The 26,902-nt window shown below is 38.8% G+C and overlaps 1 protein-coding gene across 7 annotated transcripts in view; it reads left to right on the forward strand.

The window, feature by feature from the left end:
• The first annotated feature begins 1,650 nt into the window (after positions 1-1,650).
• Positions 1,651-26,902, forward strand: part of l3mbtl1 (L3MBTL histone methyl-lysine binding protein 1) — a 33,869-nt gene continuing 8,617 nt past the window's right edge. The window contains exons 1-21 of one of the 7 annotated variants that reach the window (XM_061889332.1): positions 1,651-1,811; positions 1,889-2,025; positions 2,663-2,711; positions 4,135-4,294; positions 6,526-6,716; positions 10,188-10,317; positions 10,392-10,524; positions 10,595-10,724; positions 11,344-11,392; positions 14,855-14,943; positions 16,516-16,620; positions 19,345-19,480; positions 19,547-19,638; positions 19,728-19,906; positions 21,949-22,025; positions 22,084-22,172; positions 22,249-22,359; positions 22,446-22,587; positions 25,034-25,130; positions 25,200-25,391; positions 25,451-25,500. In XM_061889332.1, coding sequence (XP_061745316.1) covers positions 1,889-2,025; positions 2,663-2,711; positions 4,135-4,294; positions 6,526-6,716; positions 10,188-10,317; positions 10,392-10,524; positions 10,595-10,724; positions 11,344-11,392; positions 14,855-14,943; positions 16,516-16,620; positions 19,345-19,480; positions 19,547-19,638; positions 19,728-19,906; positions 21,949-22,025; positions 22,084-22,172; positions 22,249-22,359; positions 22,446-22,587; positions 25,034-25,130; positions 25,200-25,391; positions 25,451-25,500 — 2,338 coding nt within the window. In that variant the 5' untranslated portion in view covers positions 1,651-1,811. Of the gene's footprint in view, positions 1,812-1,888; positions 2,026-2,098; positions 2,177-2,662; positions 2,712-4,131; positions 4,295-6,525; positions 6,717-10,187; positions 10,318-10,391; positions 10,525-10,594; positions 10,725-11,343; positions 11,393-14,854; positions 14,944-16,515; positions 16,621-19,344; positions 19,481-19,546; positions 19,639-19,727; positions 19,907-21,948; positions 22,026-22,083; positions 22,173-22,248; positions 22,360-22,445; positions 22,588-25,033; positions 25,131-25,199; positions 25,392-25,450; positions 25,501-26,902 lie in introns of those variants that run through there. The other 6 variants (XM_061889330.1, XM_061889331.1, XM_061889333.1 and 3 more) reach the window with 6 other exon arrangements.

Consider the following 26,902-nt stretch of genomic DNA (forward strand, 5'->3'; position numbering starts at 1 on the left):
AGAGTCACCTTGTTTTATTATTTGGTTGTCAAATGTTAGAGTTGTATTATTAAATAGAGGTCGGTGTCTAGCAGGACCGATAATCAGCATTTCCGTTTTTTTAGCATTAAGTTGCAAAAAGTTAGCGGACATCCATTGTTTAATTTCATTAAGACACGCTTCCAGCTGACTACAGTCCGGCGTGTTGGTCAGCTTTAGGGGCATGTAGAGTTGGGTGTCATCAGCATAACAGTGAAAGCTAATACCGTATTTGCGTATGATGTCACCTAGCGGCAGCATGTAGATGGTGAAGAGTGCAGGGCCAAGGACCGAACCCTGGGGAACTCCACACGTTACCTTAACATAGTCCGAGGTCACACTGTTATGGGAGACGCACTGCATCCTATCAGTAAGATAAGAGTTAAACCAAGACAGGGCTGAGTCTGACATACCAATTCGTGTTTTGATACGCTCTAATAAAATATTCGACATCGTGTCATCCGGACCAAAGAGGAAGCGAACCATCCAGGCTGTTATCGACGCAAAGTTTAAAAGCCAGCATGTGTGATGGTATGGGGGTGTATTAGTGCCCAAGGCATGGGTAACTTACACATGTGTGATGGTATGGGGGTGTATTAGTGGCCAAGGCATGGGTAACTTACACATCTGTGAAGGCACCATTAATGCTGAAAGGTACATACAGGTTTTGGAACAACATATGCTGCCATCTAAGTGCCGTCTTTTTCACATTCAGCATGTTTTGCAACAGCGTGGTTTCGTAAAAAAAAGGGTTTGGGTACTTTCCTGGCCCGCCTGCAGTCCAGACCTGTCTCCCATGTGAAATGTGTGGTGCATTATGAAGCGTAAAATACAACAGCAGAGACCCCGGACTGTTGAACGACTGAAGCTCTACATAAAACAAAAATGGGAAAGAATTCCATTTTCATGTTCAGCCTTGGCAGTCAGCAGGCCGAGTCTGGACACAACACTGATAAAAGAGACTAGCAATCTTTTGGATTGCTAGCTCCGCACAAATACAAAAATACCACTTTAGCACAAATTGACAATACTTTATAGTAACGGCCCTTAAGCATAAAGTTATGATGATAATATATACATTATTATTCTAACAGTTCCCCTTTGAGGTGGAGGTAAATCATGCCTAATATGTACACTATTGTCGCCCCCTTGTGGTTAATAATTGTAACACAACGTGTGACTCTGCATGTGGTGCCGACGCTGCTTATTTTATTTTTGAAAATTGTTGTGTTTTTTTGTTTAATCCTGGCAGGTCCGTTTCCCGTAGCAACAAGAGCTACAGGTCTGAAGACCGCAAGGCATGTCGGCCTCTCGTAAACGCAGGTTAGAGTCCAAATCCCGCTCACACAGATCTGGTTCTACATCTCTGGAGCACAAGTCCAAGTCCCACTCAGAGAGTCGCTCCAAGGTCCAAGGTCTGAGGTAGACTCTTGCAGAATATCCAAGGAGAAGCCGCTCGCCCTCCCCTGTGAAGAATGGTGACGGGGAGCGGGTCCAGGTCCAGGGAGAAAAGCCCTCAGTGTCCAGGTCCAGATTTGCTTCTCAGGATTGGCACACCTGAGCTTCCATCGTAAATCAGCACTTCCTGTCCATAAATCCATCCATCCATCCATTTACTACCGCTTGTTCCCTTTTGAGGTCGCGGGGGGCACTGGCGCCTATCTCAGCTACAATCGGGCGGAAGGCGGGGTCGCCCTGGACAAGTCGCCACCTCATCACAGGGCCAACACAGATAGACAGACAACATTCACACACTAGGGACCATTTAGTGTTGCCAATCAACCTATCCCCAGGTGCATGTCCTTAAATCCTCAGTTTATTTTAAAATGTGCATTTTTAAAAAAAAATTTTGTAACATGTTGTATTAAAGATGGAAATGAAGTCCTGCGTGGTGTACAAGTCGGAAGAGAAGAGAACTGTCAATAGTCCAGTTCTGTTGGACCTCACGCGGAATGCTGCGGAGTCCGCGCATGCGCACGGCGAGGCGGCCGCAGGAGCGCAGAGCTGGTAAGACCAACATTTACACTTCTTTTTTTTGATGTTTCTTTTAAAGCTCGGCCACTCGCCAAATGATCGACGTGTATATTCATGTAGCGCTCATCCCACACGCTCGCGCCCTGTCGAGAAGACAAATGTGTCATTTCTTGGTCTTCATGATGTTAGCATCATTCCGCCTTTTTCACCGAAAATGACAGCGCTTTTAATTGTCATAATTGCTCCACTTACTTTCTAATAAGCTCCTTCTGCTCAGCCTCGTGACGAGATAGCAATAGTATTCTTTTTACGGAAAATACCATCCGAATAAGCGGTTTTATTTGTTTCATTTTTGTGCCGCTTTGAAGATTTTCCCTCTTAGTTTTCATCCTTAATGTCGCCATTTTAAATGAATTGTCTCTTAATGTGTCCCCTTTTACACATTCTAGTCTTTTCAAAGTCGTCATGTAAATAAATAGTGAAAGTCTACGCACGATATTTATATGTTTGTGTGACATTTTATGGTCAATGAGATGAATATTTGGGATAATGTGACAGCATTTAGGAGCTCATATGTCAAATGTTCAAGTGCGCTGACCCTTACAGGACACCGTACTTCCGGTTGACATTTACATACTAATATGTCAAATGTTTCCTCTCACCTTTACAGGCCACCGTACTTCCGGGTTGGCGCTATTGCCAAAGAAGCTAACAACAAAGTAAGTGTTTTGTTTTGACCTCTTGTAAATATACTTGACACTTTTTATGTCTTCATCTAATCCACTCTATTGAAACAGCAAAAATGTTTCCAAAGTGCTGAACAAAAATATTGAAAACAAGATTCAAATATTATCCTTAGTTCCACCAATGACTGAATAAAAACCAAATGAATAAATATAAAATAAATAAGATTAAAAACGATTTTAATGGGTAAAACTAATTAGAACAATAAATATAAATAAACATTTAAAAACTCAGAGGACCACACAACTCACATAGTGTTAAAATCCATAGAATAAAAGTGTGTCTTAAGACGAGACTTAAAACACTCCACTGTAGGAGCAGTTGGAACATGGATATATATATATTTTTTAATTAAAATTTAAAAAAATTTTAAGGCTTGCAAACACAAAAATTAGTTTTTTAATCAATATGACAGTAATGTTCTTAGAATCCTGAGATAATGCGAAAAAAGCAGTTAAAAATGTAATCAAACATAACTCCTAACTTGGAGCTGGCTCTCGGGACCTCAGAGCGCTTGCAGGAGTGTAAATTTGGACGAGGTCCGAGATATAATGAGGTGCCAGTCCATACAAAGCTTTAAAAGCAAACAGCCACATTTTAAAATCAATTGTAAAATGTGCAAAGTCTGAATAATTGTGGGTTATATGCTGGCCTTTCCTGGCTCCTTTTAAAAGTCCTGCTGCCGCCTTCTGGACTAACCGCGACAGGGAGAGAGCTTTTTGGAAAACACCAGCATAAAGTGCATTGCGGTGGTCCAGGCCACTCAAAATAAAAGCTTGTTCAAAAAGGTTAAAAGATAAAAACAGTTTTACTTTTGCTAAAAGACGAAAGTGATTCAAATCTGGATTTTAAAAGGCCATTGACTTGTTTGTCAAGTTTAAAATGACACCAAGGTTTTGATGTTAACTCCAAAGGTGGAATATTAAGAATGACTACTCATTTGGTGTCCACCTTGTTCACACACGAGCACTTTGAAACTCACAACTCACCATGCGATTCCCATTCTTGGAGTGACTGTTCAAATCCAAATTGATTCTTGATTCAAAATCGATTCTCGCATTATATTTGGTATGCAAAACGTTTGCAAAACATCTTACAAAAGGGTCCTCCTGAGTGCTGACGTACACATAGAGCAGTGTTTTTCAACCACTGTGCCGCGGCACACTAGTGTACTGTGAAATACAGTCTGGTGTGCCGTGGGAGATTGTCATTTTCCCGAGCTGGGTCTAAAGTGTTTTTTGCAAACCAGTAATTGTAATCCACAGGCATAAAGGACTAATTGTTTAGAAAAAAAAAAATAGATTCGTAAAAAATTAAAATTGGAAAAAATATTTGCGATTGCGATGTGTGTTTGGGTTGGTAGTACTGCATGTGTTGGTGATTGTTGTTGTGCAGCAGGAAGTGAAAACTGCAATGAGCACCAAAGCCAACGTCGAGGCTCCGCCCTCCTCTTCGCCCAACCGTGCCCCCGCGGCCCCGCCCTCCTCTTCGCCTGCTGAGGCCATGGCCAACGAGGCTCGGACTCTGCCGGCCGCCACCACGGCCCTGCTCCTACCGGGTACTATTGACGTGTTTCTACGGGCAAAAGCTACTACTTTGAGTCCCTGCCAGGCAGATAGGTCCGACCAAAAACCGCTTCTTAGTCAAAAACACATTAAACCTTCAGTTGCACTATTATACTCCAGAGTCTCCACTTTGCTGCATCAGCCCTCAGTCTCCACGTGTATAAAATGTTGTCGTTTGTTTGCAGGTCTCATTCAAACTACCAAAATACAGACTGTCCCTTTTTAAGGTCAAAACTACTGAGTAGCGCCACCAACGTGTTAAATGCTAATTCTTCACGATACTTCAAATGGAGTGAATAAAAAACACAACATCAGAAGTTTTCCTTCGTTTATACATGGGAACTAAAGGCTAGTTGGAAGTGAATTGAATATGTATACCGTATTTCAATCAATCAATCAATCAATGTTTATTTATATAGCCCCAAATCAGAAATGTCTCAAAGGACTGCACAAATCATTACGACTACAACATCCTCGGAAGAACCCACAAAAGGGCAAGGAAAACTCACACCCAGTCTATAAGCCGCACCAGCTACATTTTTTTTTTTGAAAAATAAATATATCTCCATATATTAGTCGCACTGGGGGAAGAGTGGATCGTGAGATCGACAGGCGGATCGGTGCGGCGTCTTCAGTAATGCGGACGTTGTATCGATCCGTTGTGGTGAAGAAGGACCTGAGCCGGAAGGCAAAGCTCTCAATTTACCGGTCGATACACGTTCCCATCCTCACCTATGGTCATGAGCTTTGGGTCATGACCGAAAGGATAAGATCACGGGTACAAGCGGCCGAAATGAGTTTCCTCCGCCGGGTGGCGGGGCTCTCCCTTAGAGATAGGGTGAGAAGCTCTGCCATCCGGGAGGAACTCAAAGTAAAGCCGCTGCTCCTTCACATCGAGAGGAGCCAGATGAGGTGGTTCGGGCATCTGGTCAGGATGCCACCCGAACGCCTCCCTAGGGAGGTGTTTAGGGCACGTCCAGCTGGTAGGAGGCCACGGGGAAGACCCAGGACACGTTGGGAAGACTATGTCTCCCGGCTGGCCTGGGAACGCCTCGGGATCCCCCGGGAAGAGCTAGACGAAGTGGCTGGGGAGAGGGAAGTCTGGGCTTCCCTGCTTAGGCTGCTGCCCCCGCGACCCGACCTCGGATAAGCGGAAGATGATGGATGGATGGATAGTCGCACTGCATTATAAGTCAAATATATATACGTTGTGAAATGAGTTTTTTGCACGGAAATATTTTCTAAACGTTTGTCTATATATCTTAGTTGTTTTCACAAGGTAGTAAAACAGCTGATCAAACCAAACAAAAGTCATTGTCATGGACCGCTAGCTGTGGGAGCGAGCTCTCCAGTCAGCTAAACAGACTCAATAACTCCATGTTGACATTTTGGTGAATTTGCTGAGGTATTTGTGAAAGTGAAACGATACAAAAATGGACGGTTTATGCAGTGAGCGAACTTGTCCCAAAAGTGGCGCCACAACACAACAACACACATTTTCAGTCCTCTGCTTGGGTTTGATGAAAACTACTCAACACAACACATTTTGGCCATCAGCCAAGAAAAATACATAAATTAGCCGCAGTGTTTATTAAGCCGTCTGGTTCAAAGTGTAGGAAAAATAATAGCGGCTTGTAGTCCAGAATTTATGGTCCGTAAATAAACATTTATAAAATATTTCTCTGTAAATAAGTCATTTAACAATGTATATATCTGCCACTTATATTTAGTGGGTGTGGCTTATATACTGATGCGTGCTGTAGTCTGGAAAATACGGTACTCATTAGCGCGGCACGGTGACGTTTAGGTGAATTTACTGAGGAATTTGTGAAAGTGAAACAATACAAAAAGAATGCCATTGTAAGTTAATAATACTAACATAGACACTCGTAAACCTGTTAGCATATTAGCTAGTGCTAACGACGCTAGCTTGGTTACATTCCAATTGCAGGTACAAATATGCATGAAAACACTCCTACAGACATCACACATGGGACGCTTTAGTATGTAAGAATTGTTTTAGTTATATTGTAAAACTTACAAATGTTGCTAGCCGTCCATACGCGTGGAAACGCTGTGAACGGCTAGAAGATTGTGAAGAAAAATGAAAAATCCTTATTTTAGCCCCACTGTCACATAATTCAAGGGGTTAAAAGTGTAAGAAAACATTTTGGGAATTTACAGTATTTATTATAAGTATATTTACAGTATCATGTTGTTTCAGCGCCGCCTCCAGGCCATCAAAAAGTGGAGCTGATCACGCCCACTGTGGCGGCAACAGACCTGAATAGAGGAGGCGGGGCCAGCGAGGCGGCCACGCCCACTTTGTCGGCACAGGTGGGCAGGGCTTGCAGCATCGTTCACGTACTGGAATGGAAGGAGGGCGTGGCCATCTTGCCCGGGAGTAACCTGAAGGTGACATGATGATGTTGTTTTGTAGCATCTTTTCAATTTGACTCCATTCTAACTAACAATTCTTCAATAATAGGAAATGAGCAATGTTGTTTTTGTTGAATATGAAATTGGGTGGGACTGAGCTATTTAGTTGTTTTAAAATCCTGTTTACAATAATACAGAAACTAAATGAGGTGTGAATGCTTCAATGCTGAAGTGGAAGTGAAATGCTGACAGAATGTAGTCTGAATGTAAGAATAGTTTGAATGTTGAAGAGTTAGAATTTCCAGGAAAAACACAAATTGGTTTGGAACTTAGGAAAGTGTTAGTTGGATGAGTGCAATGTGTTGATGTTGGAATGGTTTGAAATTGTGCAACTTTGAAAAATGTCCCATTCATTTCAATGGGAACTTCCTGGAATTTTGGGAAAAGCGAGATTTAAAAAAAAAATGATTAGGAGCATGAATGTTCTGAAAGAACTTGAATTGGTTGGTGTTGGAATTGTTGAAAACGGTCAAGAAATGTTGAAGTGGTAACGTTTTTTTAATTGACAAATAGTATTACGGAATTTCGGGAAAACTGGGAATTTTTCAAGTTCTTAAACCAACTTTTTTGTTTTGTCCTGACTAAGAGGAATGTTTTGACAGTGGGACGGTTGAAATGGGTTGGTAAATGTGAAAGGAGTCATTGCACTAAAAAAAGAGTAGAAATAAGGTTAGAAAAAAACAGGAATTCCTGGAAATTTGTTGAACATTAAAAATGGTGTGAATTTCCAGGATGAGATGAATATGTTGAAGGTGGAATGGTTTGAATCTGTTGAAAAATGTGGGTATTGTAGAAGTGTGAAAAATGAATACTTCATTTTGAATGGGGAAAATGTCCCTAAAAATTGGTCATTCTAGGAAATTTGGGAATTTTTCAAACATTTGTTGAAAGGGATTACACAATTCCTGAACAGGGTGTATATTTTGAAGTTAGAACAGTTTGAATCGGATAAAACATGTGGGAGTTGTGGAACTTTGAAAAATGTCTCATTCATTTCTATGGGAACTTCCTGGAATTTTGGGAAAAGCGAGAATTTTTGAAATCGGTCAAGAAATGTTGAAGTAGTAACAGATTTTAGTTGGAAAATGGTATTTCAAATCTTTGAGAAAACCAAGAATTTTTCAAGTTCTTAAACCAACTTGGTTTTTTGTCCTGACTAAGAGGAATTTTTTGACTGTGGAACGGTTGAAATGGGTTGGTAAATGTGAAAGGAGTCATTGCACTAGAAAAGGTTAGAAAAAAACAGGAATTCCTGGAAATTTGTTGAACATGGAAAAATGGTTTGAATTTCTAGGATGATTGAAGGTGGAATGGTTTGAATCGGTTGAAAAATGTGGGAAGTTTGAAAAATGGATCATTCATTTTGAATGGGGAAAATGTCCCTAAAAACTGGGAATTCTAGGAAATCTGTGAATTTTTTATAATTGTTGCAAGGGATCACACAATTCCTGAACAGGCTGAATATTTTGAAGTTAGAACAGTTTGATTCGGATAAAAAATGATGGGAGTTGTGGTACTTTGAAACATGTCCAATTAATTTCAATGGAAATTTCAGGGAAATTTGGGGATTCCGGAAAAGAGGGGAATTTTTTTTTGAAAATGGTAAAAAAAAAACAACGTAGATTTTCTGAATGAGTGTATGGTTTGTGTTGGTGATTTTCAAAAACGGTTAAGTAATGTTGAAGTAGTGATATTTTTAATTGAGAAATAGTATCACACAATTCCTGGAATTTCGGGAAACCGGGAATTTTTCCAGTTCAAAAAACGACTTTGTTTTTTGTCCTGATTTGGGGAAAATGTTTTGGGGTGGAAAGGTTCAAGTGAGTTGAATAATCTGAATAAAGTAGTCGCCAGAAAAGAAGGTTTGAAAAAAACGGGATTCCTGGAATTTTTTTTAACTTGGAAAAATGATAGTTTGCATTTGCAACTACTTTTTTTGTCCTGAAGAGGAAGAATGTTTTGACTGTGGAACGGTTGAAAAATGTGAACGGAGTTATCGCACTAAAAAAGGTTGGAAGTAATGTTAGAAAAAACAGAATTCCTGGAAATGTGTTGAACTTTGAAAAATGGTTGTTTGAATTTCCAGGATGAGTTAAAAGTGGAATGGTTTGAATCAGTTGAAAAATGTGGGAATTGTGGAAATTAAAAAAATTGATCATTCATTTTGAATGGGGAATTGTCCCTAAAAACTGAATTCTAGGTAATTTCAGGAATTTTTAAGTAGTTGTTGAAAGGGATCACACAATTCCTGAACAGGCTGAATATTTTGAAGTTAGAACAGTTTGAATCGGATAAAAATGTATGAGTTGTGGAACTTTGAAAAATGTCCAATTAATTTTAATGGGAATTTCATGGAAATTTGGGAATTCCGGAAAAGAGGGAATTTTTTGAAAATGGAAAAAACTTACATTTTCTGAATGAGTTCATGCTTAGTGTTGGAATTTTTTAAAAACCGGGAATTTTTCCATTTCAAAAAACAACTTTGTTTTTTTTGACGAGGAATGTTTTGACGGTGGAACGGTTCAAGTGAGTTGAAAAATCTGAAAAAAGTAGTTGCCAGAAAAGAAGGTTTGAAAAAAGGGGATTCCTGGAATTTGGAAAAATGATAGTTTGAATTTCCAACTTCTTTTTTTGTCCTGACTCAGAAGAATGTTTTGACTGTGGAACGGTTGAAATGGTTTGAAAAATGTGAAAGGAGTCATCGCACTAAAAATGGTTGGAAATAGGGTTAGAGAAAAAAACTGGAATTCCTGGAAATTGGTTGAACTTGGAAAAATGCTGGTTTGAATTTCCAGGATGTGTTGAAGGTGGAATGGTTTGAATCGGTCAAAAAATGTGGTAATTGTGGAAGTTTGAAAAATGTATATTTCATTTTGAATGGGGAAAATGTCCCTAAAAATTGGGAATTCTAGGAAATCCGGGAATTTTTTAAGTAGTTGTTGGAAGGGATCACACAATTCCCGAATAGGCTGAATATTTTGAAGTTGGAACGCTTTGAATCGGGTGAAAAATGTGTAAGGTAGAGCGCACCAAAATCTGAAGAAGAAGAAGAATAACGGGTACTTAATAATGTAGTAAATGGCTTGTATTGATGCACTTTTCTTCACACAGGAAGTACAGCCAACATAAGAGCACCAGAACAGGAAGTCATGGCTTTTGCTGAGTACTGTAGCACTTTAATATTTAAGACAATTTATTAGTATTATTTCTTCTTTCTGGCTTTCTACTCTGTTATGAAGACTTCTGAGCTGAAAGTGACACATATCCAAAGAGGAAGTACAGGCAAAATAAGAGCACCGCAACAGGAAGTGATGGCAAACACAAGAAAATGTCACGTTTCTGAAGTTTATTTGACATGAATTAATTAGTGCTGATGTTTGTCTTCAACTTTGACATTTTTTGCACGTGTGTGTGTGTGTGTGTGTGTGTGTGTGTGTGTGTGTGTAGTTCTGTGTGAGCGAGGTGGGTGCATTGAGCACGCTGATGACCCCGGGGACCCCCAGCATGGCCAGTGAAGCCCCAGCAGGGACCTCCAGTCTGTGCAGCAAAGCAGACAAGTCCAGCGTGGAGCAGGCTGGTCAGAGCTTAAGAGCTGTGCTAGCAGTGAGTTTTCCGCCAAGTGTTGCTCACGCGCTCTCCTGGTGTTGCAAGGTGCCGCTCCAGCGGGCTCGGTGAGAAGTGGGGAGGCGGAGGCGGAGGCAGAGGCGGAGGCGGACAGGTCCCCTCAGGTCCAGGCGGAGCTCCAGCACAAGAAGAGCTTTTACAGCGAGGAGCTCCACAGGGAGTATGTTCATGTCCTCTGTCGCTCACACCCTGGCCTAACTCATGTGGACTTTCTCCCCCCGTGGTCCCAGGAGGAGCCTGGGCGTGGAGAAGGTGCCGGCGGGAGGGAGGGTCTCCTTGAACCTGGAGCAGATGAAGCCCATGAGGAAGAGGAAGAGGAAGGAGTACATGAGTCCTTCTGATGAAGACTCCGACATGGAGGTGACACGTTCATCTTTTACACGCTCTGCTTTAGACGAGGCAGGGTAGAGCAGTATATACTTTACAGTAGTCCGTGTACAGTGTGTATTGCAGTAAATATTTAAGAGTACTCAGTGTACAGCTGGCACTATATATTTTAGAGTAGTCAGTGTACAGATGGTATAACAGTATATGTTTTAGAGTAGTCCGTGTACAGATGGTATAGTAGAATGTATTTTAGAGTAGTCAGTGTACAGCTTGTATAACAGTGTATATTTTAGAGTAGTCAGTGTACAGCCAGCAGTATATATTTTAGAGTAGTCAATGTACAGCTTTTATTGCAGTATATATTTTAGAGTAATAACGTATTGTACAGCTTGTATTGCAGTATATATTTTAGAGTACTCAGTGTACAGCTTGTATAGCAGTTTATATTCTAGCGTAGCCAGTGTACAGTTGGTATTGCACTATATATTTTACAGTAGTTAGTGTACAGTTTGTATTGCAATATATATTTCAGAGTAAATCAAATCAAATCAACTTTGTTTATAAAGCACATTTAAAAAGAGTTGCAATGTGAAATATGCCACGTGCACACCTCACTGCGACGAAAATGTGTTAAGTATGTTTTTTTTTTCAGGATGACAAAATGGAAGATTCCAGAGCAAACAGCAGACACATCAGAGCAGGTAATTGCCCTCCATGTATCTAGCACTTAAAAAGGTGCATGCTTCATCATCAAACGATCTTGAGTACGCAGGGGGCCTAGATCAAAAACTCTATGCAATGAAATAGATCCTTTTACTTTATAAAAAAAAAGTGACATCTAGGATTATCTGTTGGCCAGGTTCCCAGGCATGTCAAATGATTGTGCTAAATGGCACCTGCTACCCAATGACAACAGGCGCTGGTTTGACTACCACGCATATTTAGCAATAGAGTACACAGGTGTATCAGCCGCACCCTCTAAATTTAGCAAAACTTTAGTTTTTCCCATATATTAGCCAGTAGTAAGTCGCAGATATATGTATTGTAAAATGAGTTATTTACACAGAAATATTTATATATTTACTTACAAATTTACTTAACAAATATTATTAGTCCATGCGGCTGCTTTAACAGGACAGGTGTATGTATGTATGTACTGTATATATATATATATATATATATATACATACAGCACCGTCTCAGAAAATTAGAATATTGTGATAAAGTCCTTTATTTTCTATAATGCAACTAAAAACATGAAAATGTCATACATTCTGCATTCATTACACATCAACTGAAATATTGCAAGCCTTTTATTATTTAAATATTGCTGATTATGGCATACAGCTTAAGAAAACTCAAAAATCCTATCTCAAAAAATTTGAATATTTCCTCAGACCAAATAAAAAAAACAAAATCAAACATTTAAAAATGTCAATTAATGTACTCAGTACTTGGTTGGGAATCCTTTTGCATGGATTACTGCATCAATACGGTGTGGCATGGAGGCAATCGGCCTGTGGCATTGCTGAGGTGTTATGGATGCCCAGGATGCTTCAATAGCGGCCTTCAGCTCATTTGCATTATTGGGCCTGGTGTCTTTCAGCTTCTTCTTCACAATAACCCACACATTCTCTATGAGGTTCAGGTCAGGGGAGTTGGCAGGCCAATGGAGGACAGTAATGCCATGGTCAGTACACCAGTTACTGCTGGTTTTGGCACTGTAGGCTGGTGCCAGATCATGCTGGAAAATTAAATCATCATCTCCATAGAGCTTTACAACAGATGGAAGCATGTACACAGCTGCATTGAATCCGGACATGATGAAACACAGTGGACCAAAACCAGCAGCTGACATGGCTCCCCAAACCATTGCTGACTGAGGGAACTTCCGTTGTCTAGATTTCAGGAGTGGCTTGACCATGGGAATACTGCTATTAAAGCTGTATCTGTTGAAAAGCTCTATGGAGATGATGATTTCATTTTCCAGCATGATCTGGCATGGGTTCCCTCCGGGTACTCCGGCTTCCTCCCACCTCCAAAGACATGCACCTGGGGATAGGTTGATTGGCAACATTAAATGGTCCCTAGTGTGTGAATGTGAGTGTGAATGTTGTCTGTCTATCTGTGTTGGCCCTGCGATGAGGCGGTGACTTGTCCAGAGTGTACCCCGCCTTCCGCCCGATTGTAGCTGAGATGGGCGCCAGCGTCCCCCGCGACCCCAAAAGGGAATAAGCGGTAGAAAATGGATGGATGGATCTGGCACCTGTCCACAGTGCCAAAACCAGCAGTAACTACAGAGGGGCCCGGGTCCTACTCAAACATTGCCACTGAATTAGTCATCTGACTCTTGACTTTAACAACTGTAGCTAATGGTTGACAACCCTGGCATTATTTACATACCTTAATTGTTTCCAAACTGTGTCTGTAACAGGGCAGTAAAACGGCTGATCAAACAAAACAGAAGTCATGGTCATGGACCCACTAGCTGCGCAAGCTAGCTCTCCAATCAGCTAAACAGACTCCACAATGACGTTTTGGTGAATTTACAAAGGAATTTGTGAAACTGAAACATTGTAAGTTAATAATACTAACACAGACACTCGTAAATGTGTTAGCATATTAGCTAACGGTAACGACGCTAGCGTGGTCACTGGAAAAAATGCTCCTCTTAAAAGGGGTTCAAACAAAATTAATACAAGTTATTTTTGCTTGTAATGAGCAAAAAAATATGAGTATAGAAGGAGTCCAAATAGTCTTGGTAAGATTTCCTGAAATAAGACTTCATATTTCAGTTTTAAAAGCTTAAAAGTGTTGCTGAAATGAGCAATGAAACCATAATATTAGCTATACTTACTAGTTTTGAAAAGTGTTGTGTCTTAAATCAAACTTGTGATGATCCATTGCCTAAAAACAAGTTCTTAATGTCTCCCTGAAAAATGATTATTCAGGGGATTAGGACTTGTATATTTTGACTAGAAATGAGAAATATGTACTTGCTAAAATCGTGAGTTGTGTCCAGTGATTACACGACTATAGCGCGTGCAAATATGCATGAAAACACTCCTACATGCGACGCTTTGGTAAGTAAGAATTGTTTTAGTTAAGTTGTAAAACTTACAAGCGAAGAATCCATCTGAGTAGAAACTCTATGGACGATTAGAAGACGGAACGGCACTTGTACTTCCAGTTCAAACCGCAGTCTTAAACAGAAGTGAGCAGACTTGTCCAAAAGATGGCGCCACAGCACAAACAATAACCCACCTTTTTATTGTCTTTGCTTTGTTTTTGATTTCTTAACTATTTGCATTATGAAAAATGGGTAAATTAGCCACAGTGTTTTATAAGCGGCCGAAATGAGTTTCCTCCATCTGGTGGCGGGTCTCTCCCTTAGAGAAAGGGTGAGAAGCTCTGCCATCCGGGAGGAACTCAAAGTAAAGCTGCTGCTCCTTCACATCGAGAGGAGCCAGATGAGGTGGTTCGGGCATCTGGTCAGGATGCCACCCGAACGCCTCCCTAGGGAGGTGTTTAGGGCACGTCCAACCGGTAGGAGGCCACGGGGAAGACCCAGGACACGTTGGGAAGACTATGTCTCCCGGCTGGCCTGGGAACGCCTCGGGATCCCCCGGGAAGAGCTAGACGAAGTGGCTGTGGAGAGGGAAGTCTGGGTTTCCCTGCTTAGGCTGTTGCCCCCGCGACCCGACCTCGGATAAGCGGAAGATGATGGATGGATGGATGGGTTTTATAAGCCGCAGAGTGCAAAGCGTAGAAAAAAAGTAGCAACTTATAGGCGGGGGAAACTGCGGAATGTATTGAATTGATTTAATAATCAAACACGAGCAGTCGTGAACGTCTTTAGAGCGTAGATCCGCCACCACAAGCCCGAGGAGCGTGCATTCCCAGAGTGTGCAAGTCAACCTTGGGGAATATGTCTCATTGATCATAGGAAATTAAGCTTATCATCATTTAGGCCCCGATATGTGGAATAAAAACCAATGTGAGACACGAATATTTGAATTTGTAGTTTCATATTGACATGACCCAGCCTCATCATGTATGTTGGACTGCAGCGGGGCAGGAAGTGACCATATTTAGACACGTGTCTTGATGTGACATCACACAAAAAAGGTGCTGTGATGAAGAGAGGATTGTGTGTGTTGAAGGTGGAGACATGAAGGCAGAGCAGTGGACCTGGACACAATATCTCCAAGAAACTAAGTCCATCGCCGCTCCAGACCACCTTTTCCACGAGGTCAGTTTGTTGTGTCTCACATGTTCATACATCATATCCTATGTCAGACGTCTTCTAATAAACACCCCCTTCTTTGCCTCAGTAATAACACCACTTAATACCAACATCATGATAATACCAGCAGATGTTATTATTACAGAAAACATTATTTGAAAACATCTGATATTGTTTTAAGAATACAATTGTTCAATTTATTTAATGATCACAATATACCACTATCAAATCTAATTGAATATAAGAAATCATTTATATAAAATCTAATTGAATATAAAAAATAATTGCAATCTAATTTAATTAAATATAAGAAATCATTTGAATCAAATTTAATTGAATATAAGAAATTATTTATATTAAATTTAATTGAATATAGGAAATAATGTATATCAAATTTTATTGAATATAAGATGTCATTTATATCAATTCTAACTGAATATAAGAAATAATTAACATCAAATCTATACACTAATTGAATATAAGAAATAACTTATATCAAATCTAATTGTACCCAAATTAAACATAAGAAATCATTCATATCAAATTTAATTGAATATAGGAAATAATTTATATGAAATTTAATTGTACGAAAATTTGATATAAGAAATAATTCATATCGAATCTAATAATACGCTAATCAAAAATAAGTAATAGTATAAAATCTAATTGTATTAAAATTAAATATAAGAAATTATTTACATAAAATGTAATTGAATACAAGAAATAATTAAAATCAAATTTAATTCAATACAAGTAATTTATATTAAATCTATTTGAATATAAGAAATAATTTATATTAAATCTAAATGAATATAAGAAATAATTTAAATCAAATTTAATTGAGTATAAGAAATTATTTATACTAAATCAAATTGAATATAAGAAATTATTTATACTTAATTTAATCGAATATAAGAAATTATTTATACTAAATCTAATTGAATACAAATGATAAATGGGTTGTACTTGTATAGCGCTTTTCTACCTTCAAGGTACTGAAAGCGCTTTGACACTACTTCCACATTTACCCATTCACACACACATTCACACACTGATGGAGGGAGCTGCCATGCAAGGCGCCAACCAGCACCCATCAGGAGCAAGGGTGAAGTGTCTTGCTCAGGACACAACGGACGTGACGAGGTTGGTACTAGGTGGGATTTGAACCAGTCACCCTCGGGTTGCGCACGGCCACTCTCCCACTGCGCCACGCCATCCCAGAAATAATTTAAATCAAATTTAATTCAGTATAAGAAATTATACTAAATCAAATTGATAAGAAATAATTTAATCAAATTTAATTGAATATAAGAAGTAATATTCATCAAATATAATTGAATATAAGAAATAATATCAAATCTAATAATACGCTAATTGAATATAAGAAACAATTTATACCAAATCTAATTGTACACAAACTAGATATAAGAAATAATTCATATCAAGTCTAAGTTATTATAGGAAATAACTTATATCAAATGTAATTGTACAAATATTTTGTATTTTTTTCCAGATATTATTGCTGATGTGTGAAGTGGAATGATTGAGCAGTAAAATGTTCCTTTGCTGTGTGTGCAGAGCCAGAGAGCTCCTGCGGTGAAGAAGGCCTTCAAGCAGGGCATGAAGCTGGAGGGCATCGACCCTCAGCACCCGTCCATGTACTTTGTTCTCACCGTGGCCGAGGTAACTTACTTGCATACGGTCAACCTGTTCTATACAACCTCCCTGTAATCAAGGGTGTACCTCAGGGTTCTATATCAGCTCCAATGTTATTTTCCATTCATGGAAATAATCTCTGTGGTAATGTGTCGGATGCTGCTTTCCATTTTTATGTAGATGATGCGGTCATATATATATATATATATATATATGTATATGTATGTATGTATGTATGTATATATATATATATATATGTGTGTATATATATATATATATATATATATGTATATATATATATATATATATATATAAATATATATATATATATATATATATGTATATATATGTGTATATATATGTGTATATATATGTATATATATGTATATATATATATATGTGTATATATGTATATATATATATGTGTATATATATATGTGTATATATATATGTGTATATATGTATATATATATATATATATGTGTATATATATATATGTGTATATATACATATGTGTGTATATATATATGTATATATAAATATATGTAGATATATATATATGTATATATATATATGTATATATATTTATATGTGTATATATATATATGTGTGTATATATATATGTATATATAAATATATGTAGATATATATATATGTATATATATATATATATATATATATATATGTATATATATATATATATATGTGTATATATATATATGTATATATATATATATATATATATATATATATATATATATATATATATATATATATAAACATTTGGGAACTGAGGCGACTTCTCATTCTTGCTGTACAGCTTAAGTTGTTCAAAAGTCTCCCTTCTCATATTTCAGCCTTCATATTGCGCCACACATTTTCAATGGGAGACAGGCCTGTACTACAGGCAGGCCAGTCTAGTACCCGCACTCTTTTACTATGAACCCACGCTGTTGTAACGCCTGGCTTGGCATTGTCTTGCTGAAATAAGCAGGGGCGTCCATGATAACGTTGCTTGGATGGCAATATATGTTGCTCCAAAAGCTGTATGTACCTTTCAGCATTAATGGTGCCTTCACAGATGTGTAAGTTACAACCCCATACCATCACACATGCTGCCTTTTACACTTTGTGCCTAGAAGTACAGATGGTTATTTTCCTCTTTGGTCTGGTGGACACAACGTCCACAGTTTCCAAATCAATTTAAAATGTGGACTCGTCAGACCACAGAACACTTTTCCTCTTTGCGTCAGTCCATCTTAGATGAGCTCGGGCCCAGCGAAGCCGGCTGTGTTTCTGGGTGTTGTTGATAAAGGGCTTTGGCTTTGCATAGTAGAGTTTTAACTTGCACTCACAAAGGTAGCGACCAACTGTAGTTATTACAGTGGTTGTCTGAAGTGTTCCTGAGCCCATGTGGTGATGTCCTTTACACACTGATGTGGCTTTTTGATGCAGTACCGCCTGAGGGTTCCAAGGTGCGTAATATCATGGCTTACGTGCAGTGATTTGTCCACATTCTCTGAACCTTTTGATGATATTACGGAGCGTAGATGGTGAAACCCCTAAATTCCTTGCAACAACTGCTTGAGAAATGTTGTTCTTAAACAATTTGCTCAGGCATTTGTTGACAAAGTGGTGACCCTCGCCCCGTCCTTGTTTGTGAATGAGTGAGCATTTCATGGAAGCTTCTTTTTTAGCCTGTTAACCTGTGGGATGTTTCAAATAAGTCTATGATGAGCATTCCTCAACTTTCTCAGTCTTTTTTGCTACTTTTGCCAGCTATTTTGAAACATGTTGCAGGCATCAAATTCCAAATGAGCTAATATTTGGACAAAAAAAACTATGTTTCTCAATGTGAAGATGAAATATCTTGTCTTTGTAGTCTATTCAATTGAATATATGTTGAAAAGGATTTGCAAATCATTGTATTCTCTTTTTATTTACCATTTACACAACGTGACAACTTCACTGCTTTTGGGGTTTGTAAATGCCTGACTTACCTATCGAGGAGGAAATGAGCAAGTTTGGTGTCAGATGAGAAAATCTTTCAAAGGCATCACCGATACAAATCCTGGTTTTGTTCCTGGCTTTGTCATGAATACGTTGAGAATGGTAACTTTTAGATGGACTAAGGTCTTGACATGTTTATCAACTTTACCGGTGGCAGTAGCCACACCAAGACGGCAACCTGAATCCGACAAACTCACGGACTTTCTAATTGGTCAAACGGTGGAGGGCGGGGGCCATTGAAATGAAAACAATAACAATATTTCGGGGCTGTAAATGTCATTTTGAAATGAGAATATCTCGGCTGGACTACTGTTATCAGTTAGAGCTGTACTAGAAAAGAAGATGATTTATTAATGACATATCATGACATTTCTACGTATGGCTCCTTTAACTCTGCTGTGGGACTGCGCCTGTTGTTGGGACGGCATAACTCTGTTAGTAGAGTGGCCGTGCCAGCAACTTGAGGGTTCCAGGTTCGATTCCCGCTGTCGTGTCCTTGGGCAAGACACTTTATCCACCTGCTCCCAGTGCCACCCACACTGCTTTTAAATGTAACTTAGATATTGGCTTTCACTATGTAAAGCGTTTTGAGTCACTGGAGAAAAGCGCTATATAAATATAATTGACTTCACTTCACTTGTGAGTTTTTGTATGTGTTTATGAAAGCAGTTCCCGCTTGGCCAGGTCGCTCGTAAAAGAGATTTTGACCTGCCCGAATGAAAAAAAAGTTCTGTCCCGCAGGTGTGCGGCCACCGTCTGCGCCTTCACTTCGACGGCTACTCGGACTGCCACGACTTCTGGGTCAACGCCAACTCGCCCGACGTGCACCCGGTGGGCTGGTGTGAGCGCACGGGCCACAAGCTGCACACGCCCAAAGGTCAGAGGTCAGGATGCGGCCTTCCAGTCGAGCCGGATGGTAAAATAAAAGCCATACCTTATGCAGGTTGTAAAGAGGAGGAGTTTACCTGGGCCAACTACCTGAAGATGACCAAAGCACAAGTGGCTCCTGAAGAACTCTTTGCCAGTCCTGGCAGGGTAAGACCTGGTCTTCTTCTGTCCTCTGACACACGGCGTATCACAACGTGTGTGTGTGTCTGTGTGCGCGTGCGTGTGTGCGCCAACAGACGGACGTGCAGTGCGGCTTCCAGGTGGGCATGAAACTGGAGGCCGTGGACCGCATGAACCCTTCACTCATCTGCGTGGCCACCGTCACCGACGCCGTGGACCGCCGCTTCCTGGTCCACTTTGACAACTGGGACGACACCTACGACTACTGGTCAGCAAGTCCAAACAATATTTCATGGTACAAGCACAACATTGAGGCAATTATATAGTTATATAATCGCAAAGGAAAAAGTCAGGATGAGCTAAAAAGTACATCATTTTAAGGCACCGACTAAAAAGCTACACATGAACATAAATATTAAATTTAAAGACAATATATATATACATACATATATATATATATATATATATATATATATATATATATATATATATATATATATATATATATATATATATATATATATATATATATATAAAGCCAATACATTTTTTAAACAAATCTGTTAAACTATGAGAAAAATAGCATAGAACATGCAAACAGTAACTACATTTTCGAAATAAAGGTGTAATATTGAGAAATGCACATCATTTAATGACAATTAACTTACTATATTGTAAAGAAAAACACCAAAAATGAAGAGGATACATTTATGGTATTTAAAAAAAAAAAAAAAAAACATTTTATGAGAATAAAAGCATGATATTTAAAGGGGAAAAGCATATAATTGAAGGAAAATGAAGCCTTATTTTAAGGAACATTATTTCATAATATTATTTTAAAAAAGTTGTGTAATATGAGAAAAAAACAGCCTTTTTTAAAGGTTGAAATGTTAAGTCATGTGAATAAATTTTATTACAATAAAATGATATGGTAAAAACAACATTTTATGAAAATAAAGGCATGATATTGAAAGGAAATAAAAGCATAGAATTTAATGAATATGAAGTCTTAGCATTATGATAGAAACATGTATTTTAATGGGCATAAATTCATAATATGGAAAAAAACACAATTTTAGGAGAATAAGGTAGTAGTAATATTAACAAAAAATGCACATAATTTAATGACAATTAAGTTACTATATCGTAAAGAAAATTAAGTTTTAGCATTATGATTAATACACATAATTTGATAAGAAAAAAACAACATATCATGTGAATAAAGTCATAGTTTTATGAAAAACCCAACACTTTCTTAATATAAAATGTTATTATGGTAAAAATACAAACATTTATGACAATAATTATATTAAAACGGGGATAACGCACATCATATTATGAAAATGAAGTCTTACCATAATGATAAAAACACATTTTAATGAGCATAATATTATTGGGGAAAAAACAAAATTTTATCAGAATAAGATTATAGTAATATGAAAAAAACAACATTTTATAAGAATAAAATGTTATTATGATAAACACAAGCTTGTATGTGAATAAAGTCAGAGTTTTATAGAAAAACAACATGTCATGAGTATAATATATTATTGTAAAAACACTGAGCATAAAGTCATAAGATTATTGGGGGAAAAACATCATTTAAGGAGAATACATTTATAGGATTATGAAAACCGCCACAATTTAATGAGAATAAATGTATTATATTACAAGGAGATAACGCTGTATTATCATCACACGATTTTTACTATTTTCAACATTATTCTTAAATATGAGAAAAAACATGAACAATTGAAATAATAAAGTCCTAATTGATCCTAGAAAAGAAAACCTCATTTATGCATATTGTAGATTTGTTGATTTGCATTATTGTGTGTACAATCCATATTAGGACTAGAAGAAGCACATCATTTCTAATGATTGATTGACAGATGTGATGACTAGAAGAAGCACATCATTTCGAATGATTGATTGACAGGTGTGATGCCATTATTGTGTGTACAATCCATATTAGGACTAGAAGAAGCACATCATTTCTAATGATTGATTGACAGGTGTGATGACTAGAAGAAGCACATCATTTCGAATGATTGATTGACAGGTGTGATGCCATTATTGTGTGTACAATCCATATTAGGACTAGAAGAAGCACATCATTTCTAATGATTGATTGACAGGTGTGATGACTAGAAGAAGCACATAATTTGTAATGATTGATTGACAGGTGTGATGCCATTATTGTGTGTACAATCCATATTAGGACTAGAAGAAGCACATCATTTCTAATGATTGATTGACAGGTGTGATGCCATTATTGTGTGTACAATCCATATTATGATTAGAAAAGGTACATCTTTTGTAATGATTGATTGACAGGTGTGATGCCAGCAGTCCGTACATTCACCCCATTGGTTGGTGCCAGGAGAAGAGTCTTCCCCTCACCCCACCTCAAGGTGTGTGTACGTTCCAACCCAGGTAGGGTATTTAGCTGACATGGCGCTCCTGCATCAGCAGACTACCCCGACCAGGCAGACTTCTCCTGGTCACGCTACCTGACTGAGACGGGCTCCAAGGCAGTGGCGCCCGAGGCTTTCCAAACGGTCAGAAGAACATTGTTGATGGCGTCCACTCTCTGTGTGTGTGCTACATTCTATTCTCCTTACTGTCGCCATGCAGCGTCCTGCACACCACTTCCTGCCGCACATGAAGCTGGAGGCTGTGGACAAGAGAAGTCCTGGTCTCATCAGGGTGGCCACAGTGGAGGAAGTGGAGACTCACCGCATCAAGGTGTTCATGAGTGTGTGTGGAAGTTGTGTGTGTGTGTGTGTGTGTGTGTGTGCGTGAGATCTACTACACGCCTCTTCCTCCTCCAGATCCACTATGACGGCTGGAGTCACGTGTATGACGAGTGGATGGACTCCGACCACCCCGACATACACCCGGCAGGATGGTGCGAGGCCACCGCTCACCCACTCAAGGCCCCCCCGCACCATGCCAAAATACATCAGACCCACGGTGACCACACACTTACATGTCTTCATCATCACCACACACTTACATGTCTTCATCATCACCACACACTTACATGTCTTCATCATCACCACACACTCACATGTCTTCATCATCACCACACACTTACATGTCTTCATCATCACCACACACTTACATGTCTTCATCATCACCACACACTTACATGTCTTCATCATCACCACACACTCACATGTCTTCATCATCACCACACACTTACATGTCTTCATCATCGCCACACACTTACATGTCTTCATCATCACCACACACTTACATGTCTTCATCATCACCACACACTTACATGTCTTCATCATCACCACACACTTACATGTCTTCATCATCACCACACACTTACATGTCTTCATCATCACCACACACTTACATGTCTTCATCATCACCACACACTTACATGTCTTCATCATCACCACATACTTACATGTCTTCATCATCACCACACACTCACATGTCTTCATCATCACCACACACTTACATGTCTTTATCATCACCACACACTTACATGTCTTCATCATCACCACATACTTACATGTCTTCATCATCACCACACACTCACATGTCTTCATCATCACCACACACTCACATGTCTTCATCATCACCACACACTTACATGTCTTCATCATCACCACACACTTACATGTCTTCATCATCACCACACACTTACATGTCTTCATCATCACCACACACTCACATGTCTTCATCATCACCACACACTTACATGTCTTCATCATCACCACACACTTACATGTCTTCATCATCGCCACACACTTACATGTCTTCATCATCACCACACACTTACATGTCTTCATCATCACCACACACTTACATGTCTTCATCATCGCCACACACTTACATGTCTTCATCATCACCACACACTCACATGTCTTCATCATCGCCACACACTTACATGTCTTCATCATCACCACACACTTACATGTCTTCATCATCGCCACACACCTGCATGTCTTTTGGCTTGAAATCTAACAATAAATGTGAAGCTGTAACGCTGAAGAGGTGTGTCAAGACATAGCTCGCGGCTAACATCCATCCACCGTGTTTAAGCTACATCTAAATGACTAATCCTGGCCTCCATGGCGACAAATAAAGTACATTTCTTACAAGTAACATTATCACTAGAGGACGAGGAATAGCTAAAAATGCTTCACTACACACCGTAGGAGGATACAATAGCTAACAGCAAGTTAGCGCTCCTCAATGTAAACAAATGATCCTGTAACTACTTGGTATCGAATCAAAACTCAAATGTGTAGTATCACCTAAAACTAATGTAAAGTATCAAAGATTAGAAGAATAAGTAATTATTACATTTCAACAGAAGTGTAGATAGAACATTTTAACACATAAAATAAGCAGATATTAACAGTAAATGAACAAGTAGATTAATAATATTTTTTTACAGTTTGTCCCTTATACTGTGTACAAAATAATAGGTAGATAAATGACACAATATGTTACTGCATACGTCAGCAGACTAATTAGGAGTCTTTGTTTGTGTACTTACTACTAAAAGACAAGTTGTCTAGTATGTTCACTATTTTATTTAAGGACTAAATTACAATAATAAACATACTGTATGTTTCTTGTACACTAACATTTGTTGTTAAAATAAAGACTGTCAGGTTCAAACACTGATGACATCTATTAAACAGACAAAGAAGCAGGAATTAAACAGAGACAGAATTCTATTCAGCTCAATTGAGGAGAAACGTCTGGGCTGTACTCTTGTAGTCTCCCACCAGCGCTCTGACCAAAGATTGTACGATTACATGGCAACAGCTGTTTCTAAAGGAAGGGGGTCGTAAACAGACGCTGCCTTTGGCCACAAAACCGTTCAAAGAAAAGGTGCCTGGAGGGGAGTCAGGTCCTGCTTCCTCTCTGCTTTGTAGAGCTCGGGTCAAGACAAAATCTTCCTGTGGATTACAATACATCAAAGAAACCGACACCTTCATGTCGCTTCTGGTCCTACACAGTGGAGTTTTACAAGCCTTTTGATTGGTAAGATCAAAGACAGCTGTTGTCTGCTCACTGGGAACTCATTGAAACAAAGTTTTGTGATAACTTAGATACAATTATTCTGACAAAGGCAATAATGAAATTTTTTGTGGCCCCCTTTTTAAAAAAAAAAAAAGCAAATATATTGGTTTCGGGACAACCCTACTTGCGTGTCAGATTGCATTCACATTAGACACCACCTTTCTTTTTTTTAATGTAAACAGCCACTAACAAAAAGATCGTATTTGACCAAAAAAAAAAAAATCCTAAATTGGACATGGAGCGTGAGCGTAGCCAAAGTCTTCTTGCGGTGTTTTTAAAGAAACAAGCAACTCCAAGACCTGGACATCCATGTTGTTGGTAACACTATAGTGTAAGTAGAAATGAAATGTTGTCATGTCTTCAGATGTGACCATGATGGCGGTCCAGTCCGCCTACCCTGCACCAGTTCCCTTCAAGGCCGTCAGTCACAGCAGGAGCAGCAAGTACAGTTTCCACAACAGGTCGGCCTCTCATTCCGGCCTGCGCTAACGAACGTGTTTCAAGATGTTCTGGGAAAACAACCCCAACAGGAAGTGTCCGACTCCCGGCTGCGACGGCTCGGGTCACGTGACAGGGCGCTTCACGGCCCACCACTGCGTGTCGGGCTGCCCGCTGGCCGAGCGCAACCAGAGCAGGCTGAAGGCCGAGCTGTCGGACTCGGAGAGCAGGAGGAGCTTCTTCTTCGCGCAGAAGAACAAGAAGACCTCACATTTCCGTGGCAGGTAATCAATGTCGTCTTTGCTTTATTGTGTCCGTTGACATCCAGGTCTTCTTGTTGCAGGATCGGTCGCCCCCCCAAATACAGAAAGAACCAGCAGAGAGACTTTCTCAGTGAGTTTCCACCTTTTGTCCTTACCTATTTCAGTGTTTTTCAACCACTGTGCTGTGGGATATTATCTCATTTCACCTATTTTGGTTGAAAATATTTTTTGCAAAGCAGTAATTCTAGTCTGCCAATGATGTGTTGTTGTTGAGTGTCTGTGCTGTCTAGAGCTCCGCAGAGTAACCCTGTAAGACTCTTCCGTGGCAGCAGCTAGCTAATTGCTTTGTAGATGTCAGGAAGAGTGGAAGGCAGTGTGCAGGTAAAATTGTGTCAAATGCTCAAACCATAAATACACAAAAGGTGAGTTAGCTACAGTTTTTAAAGTCAAGAGTCAGATGACTAATTCAGTGGCAATATTTGAGTAGGCCCCGGGGCCCTCTGTAGTGCAAAAGTGGGGGCCCGGGGTCAAAAAGGTTAAAAACCCCTGATCTATTTGACAGGATGCAAAAATCACGTCTTCAACATGTTTCTGCATATTTTCACCTAAAATATCACAATAAAATGATTAAAACAAATACACATTAATTAACAAAATGTGTTTTGTTGCTTTAATTCAAAATGAATAATTTCGTAATTTTTCTATGCAAACAAAAGTGTGAGGTTTTTTTTTTGTCCAAAACTAGTTACTAACACTTTTGTTAAAGTCCAATTTTAAGAATTGTATTTAGTTTTTAGCAAGATCTAAAATAAGGAACACAAATTTTATTGTCCAGGGCAAAAACAATCGGTATATGTCAGGGGTGTCAAACTACAAGCCACCAGCTTGTTTACAACTTTAATGACAGTGTCATTGCTGCAACTTTGCCACCATCTCCTGGACAATATCACTAATTCAGGTTAATGACCATGAATTGTACTTTCAAGTCCACACAGCACAGAAGTTTTATATATGACCCAATTCAAACAACTTTACTCTCTCGTGACGCAAAAAAACAACACAGGAAGTCAACATCACACAACCTGCTTACTGAACTTTGTGGATCTAAAAAAAACTAACTCCGAAGCACAACACATCATTCATAATTACACCCATTTAAATGCATTACAATGCATGATGGGAAAATGCAAAAGACTCCACACTTATCTATGTTTGGCGCATTTTAGCTGCTTGATATTTTTGCTTGATTACAAAGAAGTAAACGAGGTAGAAGTCAAACTTTCACATACTCTTAATATCCAATTATAAAAATGTATTATTCATTATGTTAATATAATGTGTGAGTGAACATGTGTGTATATATAATATATATATATATATATATATATATATATATATATATATATATATATATATATACATACATACATACATACATATATTAGAGGTGTGGGAAAAAATCGATCCGAATACGTTGTGCGATTCAGATTCGATTCTCTTTTTTTTTTTTAAATAGATTTTTTTTAATCAAT

Source organism: Nerophis ophidion, linkage group LG27 (assembly GCF_033978795.1).
Source record: "Nerophis ophidion isolate RoL-2023_Sa linkage group LG27, RoL_Noph_v1.0, whole genome shotgun sequence".
NCBI classification, from domain to species: domain Eukaryota; kingdom Metazoa; phylum Chordata; class Actinopteri; order Syngnathiformes; family Syngnathidae; genus Nerophis; species Nerophis ophidion.